The sequence below is a fragment of the Tenrec ecaudatus genome, chromosome 8, assembly GCF_050624435.1.
Source record: "Tenrec ecaudatus isolate mTenEca1 chromosome 8, mTenEca1.hap1, whole genome shotgun sequence".
Classification (NCBI taxonomy): Eukaryota; Metazoa; Chordata; class Mammalia; order Afrosoricida; family Tenrecidae; genus Tenrec; species Tenrec ecaudatus.
The window spans coordinates 153,825,973-153,833,780 of NC_134537.1; the positions used below are offsets into that span (position 1 = coordinate 153,825,973).

At 43.6% G+C, this 7,808-nt stretch overlaps 1 protein-coding gene across 1 annotated transcript; it reads right to left on the bottom strand.

Moving 5' to 3' along the window:
- Positions 1 to 608: 608 nt before the first annotated feature.
- MSGN1 (mesogenin 1) lies at positions 609 to 1,175 on the bottom strand. Its single transcript, XM_075557263.1, has one exon. The coding sequence runs from the start codon at positions 1,173 to 1,175 to the stop codon at positions 609 to 611; it is 567 nt and encodes a 188-aa protein (XP_075413378.1).
- Between the last annotated feature and the right edge of the window lie 6,633 nt (positions 1,176 to 7,808).

Below are 7,808 nucleotides of genomic sequence, written 5' to 3' on the forward strand. Positions count from 1 at the left end.
CCTTAAATAGTACAGGAACAATTTCAGTTCACACACACGCGCGCGCGCAAAGATTCTAATGCACAGGGATGATTCGATTCAGAATCGACTCGGTAGCTCACAACATGGACAACGTAGCCCTGTAATCAGCACACATCTTTCAAAACAAGAAGCCTCTGTCACACTGGAGCTTGTACAAAATGCAGTGGAGCATTTGTACAAAATGCTTGTACAAAATGTCAAGAGTATTAATTAATGATAGCTATTGTCTATTCTTTCTTTTTTTTAAAATGCATTTTAAAGTACCCATCCTTTAAAATACCTTGAACAGACAGAGAAAGACAAAGTAATCAGTCTCCTTCGCAAAGGATGGGCCCCCTGAGAAGTAGTGGGGAAGCCGGAAGCAAAAGTATCTGCTTGTCTGCCAGTTAAGTGTTCTGGTCCTTCCAGCGAGTCCAATGGGAATTCCCTAGGATGCTTCAGATGGCAAGATTACAACACCTATATACAAAAAAATAGCCCTTTGACCTTGTCCCATGAGATACTTCGAGTCTCTGAAGTTCCTCTGCTCCTGCCCGGTGGGCTTGATCTGGCTGAAATCCTGGGGCAGAGCCAAAGCACACTTGCGCTTAGGCTCTCTTGACACTGTTGAGAAGGTCTGTGAGTTCCCCGATGTACTTGATGGTGTACTTCAGTGTCTGGATCTTGGTGAGCGGCTGGCCTCTTTGGCTGTAGACAGGTGGCAGGTAATTCCGGAGGGTGTGCAGAGCATCTGCCAGGGTCCGCATCCTGAGCTTCTCCCTCTCGCTGGCCTTCCTTCTCCGCTGGACAGACATCCTGACTTTGGTGCCCCTCTGCACCTTGGGGACGCCGACACCTTGCAGATAGGTGGGCTGGAAATCCAACATGTTGTAGTCCACCTCGACCAGGCCACTGGTCCCAAGGCCACTGCAGGCATCGCCGCCCTGGTCGCTGACACCGCTGTGCCCACAGGGCAGCCCAGCCGAAGCTGGACAGGGAGAGGACGAATAGGATTCCAAGGACGGAGCTGGAGAAAGACTCTGAGAAGGGGAGGCCTGGCTCATCTCAAATGGCCCAGCCCTGTGTTTCCAGTCCCAGGGGACCAGAAGGTCAGGGCTGTCTGAGGAACCCAAGCCATCTTCGAGGCTGAGGAAGGTCTCCTGCAGGTTATCCATGCCTGGGAGGCAGCTGCAAAGAAAAGAACTCTCCTGGCAAGTGAGAAAGAAAGTTGTGCCGCCTGGCCAGAGAAGAGCTCTCTTTTATGGTGGTGGTGGTGGTGGAGGGGGGAGTGATGAAGTGGGAAAGAGGGCTGGGGAGAGGGAGTTCAAAGGAGAAACCAAGGACCAAGATGGAAAATGAACTCTTCAGGTGTCACTTTCTCCTCATTGATAATTAGCATCTTCTAGCTAAAATGTCTCTCCACAGAAAGGCCTCCCAGAGAAGAAAAAAGGAATTATCTTGTTGTAACTAAACCAATTAAGAGGGCATAACTAGACTTAGCATTGCCCTGTGGAACTCATTAATGAGGGAGCCAAGGAAAACAAACCTGGGACAATCTGTGGCAAGGAGGCGGTGGCCTGGGGGAGAGCAGCAGGGATTTCCTCTGCGCTCTTCCAAGAGCGCCCGAGGTTTCAGAGTAGATACATGGTGTAGGGATAAGATACCCCTCTGATCTTTGATTCCCTTCTGTGAAAATGCTAGGTTCATAGCTCGTTCCAGAGGGCTGTGCGTTCACAAGAGGCAATCTACGGATGCCAGTTTTCTATAGCAAAGTTCCCGGAGCTTTGGAGTGTGCGGCCATTTCCCCAACACGCCTGCATGCAGAAGGACCAGCAGCTCCCGGAAACCCAGAGCTCAGAGCCATAAAGCTCAGGAAATGGCATTGAAGAAGCCTTTGCTTTAACGGAACAGATTGGGATGCCCCATAGCAAAGAGCTACCAGGAAAGAGAAAAGACTTTTAAACCAGAGAGTGTTGAGTTTGCAGAATACCTGACAGTTTTAAGCCTTCTGAAGGTCTTTTTAAAATCCAGCTGTGGAGTCACACCTTGGTTTTTGAAATGTATAGAGGAAGTGTGAAATTAACCGGGAGCCTGTTTCCCCCACCTCTCTGCAAATGCCACTCCATGTGTTAAGTTGGAGGGCCCTGCTAGTTGGTTTCACTTCCTATGTTCTCCGGGAGAAACAGGCCCTGTCCTTTGGAAGCAGGGTCTCAGATTCCCCATTTGTCCCCTGGGTGTAGTTTATTCTACATGCCACTAATTCTACAAATTGGCATTAACATCAGCGGCATGGCGAGTTAACATTTTAGAGTGATATTAATGTGCCCTTTAAAGAGGCTTTTTTAAATCCCTTTGCAACAAATGAAGAGAAATGCCAATGGCTTAATGAGAACATTCGTGGCATTTTTTTTTTTTTTTAAATTTAGCACAGTCTCAGGGAAAAGGGTCTCGGGAAGGTACTCTGTAGAAGAATTGCCATCGTGCTTGGTAAAGCAGAAGATCAGAGAAGCAGAAGCCGACCCTCAATGAGATGGGTTGATGCAGGGGCTATTACAATGAGCTCCAACACAATAAGTGTGGGCGTGGTGGAGTGTTCCTTCCTGCTGGACACAGGACGCTGCGAGGCAGAACCAGCTCCATGGCATCTACCAACAACAATGAAAGCGGCCCCTAAGCCAGATCCCAAAGAATAATAATATTCATATAATATAAATGCAACAAATCACTCCGCCTCCTTATTTCCCTCTCCTCTCGCTGTCTTCCTGCAAATCAGTTTATTGATAATCCTGGACTCTGCTAACACTACTCATGGCACTATACACCCAGGATAACCTTCATTTTAAAAATAAAATCTTGCAGAGGAAGATACTAGGCGGTTGTGATCATGTCCTGTCAAGTCGATTTCAAATCACAGAGACCCTAAATGATACAGTAAGGCTGTTCCATAGGGCTTGCTCGGCTGTAAACTTTATAGGGCATCTAGTGACTCAGCACTTAACACACTCTGCAGCTAATCGAAAAGTCAGCAGTTCTGACCACCAGCGATCTGCAAAAGAAACACTTGGCAATTCCCTTTTACTTAAAGATTTACAGCCTTGGACCTAAAAGTCAGTTCTACTGTGCACCCTTGCGATGAGTCAGATCTCCAATGGCAGTGGACTTGGTTTCCTTTATTCTTACTGGAGTAGATTGCCAGGCCCTTTCTTCCATGGAGGTGCTCCGGATTAGACCCCCAGCCTTTCAGTTAAACAGTTGAGTTCTTAACCATTGGGACACCAGAGCTCCTGTCTAAGACTTTAAGAATAACAACAATAGCTTAAGTGGAGAGCAAATGCTTTGAAAATGATTAGGGCAAAGAATGTATGGATGTGCTTTATACAATTGATGTATGTATATGTATGGATTGTGATAAGAGTTGTATAAGCCCCTAATAAAATGTTTTAAATACATAAATAAAAGAATAACAACAATAATAATTAAAAACAAACAAGGGATTACCATGGAGTCCGTTAAAATTCACGGTGACATGAGGTATTGCGGAGTAGAGCTGAGCTCCATAGGCTCTCCTTAGCTATAATATTTGTGAAAGAGAATTGCCAGGCCTTTCTTCCATGGTGTTGTTTGGTGTGTTTCAGCCACCTCCATTTGGGTTGGTAGGGGAAGGGAAACTCTTTGTACCATGGAGGGACACCTAAAAGATGAGGAGACCCAGCAAAGATTTTCCTGGCTTGAAGTAGTAAAAACCAAGGAAGCAACAAAGCCAACTCTTGGCAGATCCCAAAGCCTGTGTGTGTGTGTGTGTGTGTGTGTGTGTGTGTGTGTGTGTTCCTATTTCAGTTGGTTCAGGTGACCTGAATGCAGCCCAAGATCCTTATCTTTGGGGGGCCCAAGTAGACACGGGGTGGCTGTGTCTATCACGGCCAGAAGAGGTCCTTAGCCCTTGTACTCTCAAACGTCCCAGTTTTCCACACAGCTCGGCCCTTGCTTTTAGCCTCCATGACTTTTTTTCAAACCTTTCTACAACTTCTTTCTGAAATTGTTGATTCATCTCTTACACTAACAATAACAAATATTTTTCTTAAATGAAAGAGCATATGTCAAATCCTTGACACATTTCAGACACTTAAAAATGTAGATTACCATTATTCATTCTTGCATACACTTATCAATATCAGAATGCCTTAATATTCTCTGACCCCAATACCCATGACTTCAGTCACCAAGCATAGCCCAAACCTAAAAGCCTACTCTTAAAGCAACATAACTGCTTTGTTTTCAGAGTTGCAAATATACATGTTTTCCCTGGTAAGAAATAAACTAGAACCGGACTTGGGCTTAATCCATTTGATCTGTGGAGGGAAATGGTAAAGGACAATATAACAGACTTAGCATTTAAACAACCAGCTAGAGTTTATCTGTCTCTATTGAGAATAAAGTAGCAGAAAACTTGAACAAAGCTAGCCTGGACCCCCTAGATTTAGACTGAATCCAACCAAACCAAGTTGAGCATATATTGTTGTTTTCGTTGTTGTTGTTATTAGGTGCCATTGAGCCATCTCTAACCCATTTTGACCCTACTTAAAACAGAATGAAAAACTGCACAGTCCTGCACCATCCTCACAATTGTTCCTATGTCTTAACCCATTGATGGCAATTCATCTCATAAAGAGCCTCCCGTTTGCTGCCCTTCCACTTTATCAAACATGATTTCCTTCTCCCGGGACTGGAGTACAAAGAATGTAAGGAAAAGTCTTGTCATTCTTGCCGCTAACGAGCATTCTGGTCTTCTTCCAATACCGATTGGTTTGTACTTTTAGCAGCCCATGATACTTTTAATATTCTTCTTCAGTGCCACAATTCAAATGCATTAATTCTATGGTCTTCTGTATTCAATGTCCAACTTTCACGTGCATTGGAGAATACCATGGGTTGGGTCAGGGGCACCTTAGTCCTCAAAGTAACATCCTTGCTCTTCAGTGCTCCAAGGAGTCCTTGTGCAGCAGATGTACCTAAAATCTTTTGACCTTTTGACAGCTGCTTCCATGAGAATTGATTGTGGATCCAAGGAAGACAGAAACTTGACAACTGGAACCTTTTCTCCATTTATCATGATGCTAATTATTGGTCCAGTGGTGAGGATTTTTATTTTCCTTATATTGAGTTGTAATCCACACTGAAGGCTACACTCCTTGATCCTCATCAGCAAGTGCTTCAAGTCCTCCCCACTTTCAGCAGCAGAGGTTGTATCATCTGCATAACACAGTGTATTAATAAGCCTTCCTCCAAATCCTGATGCCATACTCTCCTTCATCGAATCCAGCTTCTCTGAGAATCCAGTTTGTGGGAAATATGAGCTAGAGATTTCCTGCTTCAGAGCAAATGCCTCAGTTCCCCGGGACCTTATTTTTTAGATCCCAAAGGGGCATAGTAGTGCATGCCCTGTCGTCTTCATACAGAGCATCTGTCAGATGCTCCCGAAACCACTAATGGAAACCTCACACCACTGTCATTGAGTTGATTCTGACGATACCCTAGAGGACGGAGTAGAGCTGCCCCAGTGGGTTTCCTATTCCTGGAAGTGGAAAATCTCATCTTTCCCTCCCACGAGAAGGGAAGCTAATGGTTTTGTACTGCTGAGCTTGTAATGGGCAACCCAATACATACCTCACCACAACATTGTTTAACTCCTTACCAACTCTAAAATGTCGTGAATGTTACTATATGTAAGTGTGCTCAATTACAGGACCACGATCTCAGTATCTCCCACTAACCGAAAGGCTGGCAGTTCTCATTTCACCCCAAGGCATCTCCGAAGAAAGGCATGACGGACTGGCCCTGAAGCCCACAAACTTGAAAGCCCCATGGAGTAGTTCTATCTGCACACGGGAGGTGGTCATCTGTCTCAATGAGCTGGTTTGGTTTGGTTTCCCTGCTTATACCAGTATGAAGGGACTTACTTGGCATCACACCAAAAGCTGTGGCAGAGCTGAAAGTCAAAAAGTCAGGCGGCTTCCCAGATGCATGATGTCTGGTCCCTTGCAACTCATGCTGATTTAGTGATAGCCTGAGGAGGCTTCCAAAATCTCATGGGAAGAAAATGGAATTTCCAGATAATGAATTATTTCCATGAACCTTGTGAAGGTCCACACATATATTTTCCATATCACTAAATTATTAGGATAAATGTTCTTCTGTTAAGAGTCATTCACTTAAAAAATGTTTGTAAGCTATAGTGATTATGATTGTAACTGATTAAAAAGAAATCCTTAACCCTCATGTCAATCAATACAGCTGTTATTCAAACTTATACACCAACCACTAATGAAAGTGATGAAGACGTTGAAGAATTCTACAAACATCTTCAGTCTGATTTGGTCCAATCAAACATTCGCTCAAGATGCATTGATGACTATGGCTGGATAGAATGAAAATGTTGGCAACAGAGGGGAAGGAACAGAAGTTGGAAAATATAGACTTGGAGATGGAAATGAAGTTAAAAATCACATGATAAAATGTCACGAGGCCAATGACTTCTTTATTGCAAATACCTTTTTTCCAACAACAAAAAGGCTTCTCCAGAAGGAATACAAATTGGGAAGAAACAATGAAGATGCTCAATATCAACAGCTAAAACCAGGCCAGGGGCTAACCGAGGAGCAGACCATCCATCACTCCTATATAAATTCAGGTTAAATTAAAACACCACTAGAGTCAAAAATATAATCTTCAGGATGTCCCACCTGAATTTTGATAACATCTCAAGAACAGTTTGAAGCATTGAACATTAATGGCAATTGACCTGAGGAGCTACGGATGACATCAAGAATGCCATGCATGGAGAAAGCAAAAGGTCATTAAAAAGACATGCAAGAAAGAAAAGATCAGTGGACATGTCAGAAGAGGCTCTGAAACTTGCTCTTGGTGATAAAATCACTAAAGCAAATGGAAGAAATGGCAAAACAAGAGATTAACAGAAAATTTCAAAAATATCGCAAGAAGACAAAATAAATTAATATAATGAAATGTACAAAGATCTAGAGTTCAAAAATGAAAAAGGAAGAACATGCTTAACATATTTTAAATGGAAAGAACTCAAGAAAAAAAAATCAAGCCTCAAGCTGCAATATTGCAAGATTCTATAGGTAAAATAGCAAATGATGAAGGAAGTATCAAAAGAAGAGGAAAAGATGACACAGTCACTGTACCAAAAAGAACTTGTTGAAATTCCACCATTTCAGGAGGTAGCATGTGAGCAAGAGCCAATGGTGCTGAAGGAAAAAGTCCAAGCTTCACCGAAAGCATCAGCCTAAACAAGGCTCCAGGAATTATGGATGACCAACGGAAATGTTTCAACAAGCTGATGAAGCACTGAACACACTTATTGGTCTATGCCAGGAAGTTTGGAAGATGGCTACTTGGCCAAATGACTAGAAGAGACCCATACTTGTACCCATTCCACAGAAAGGGTACAACTAAAACCCAGAACAAAAAATCATGTGAACGGGGGTGAGTAGGAGGGGGAGGGGAGAGGAGTGCCGAGTGAAAGCCCAATACCAATCTGTAGGCAATTGGACATCCCCTTACATAAGGGTCGCAGGGAGAAGATGGGCCAATCAAGGTGCAGTATGGTACCGATGAAACATTCAGCTTTCCTCTGGTTCTTTAATGCTTCCTCACCCCACTATCATGACCCTAATTCTACCTTACACATCTGACTAGACCAGAGCATACAAATAAGAGTATGGCTACAGATATGAGCTGGAAACTTAGGGAATACAGGACAGATAAACTCCTCGGGACCAATGTCG

What these genes read in the sequence shown, in the direction of transcription:
- MSGN1 (XM_075557263.1), bottom strand. Translation starts at nt 1,175, where the DNA reads ATGGATAACCTGCAGGAGACCTTCCTCAGCCTCGAAGATGGCTTGGGT.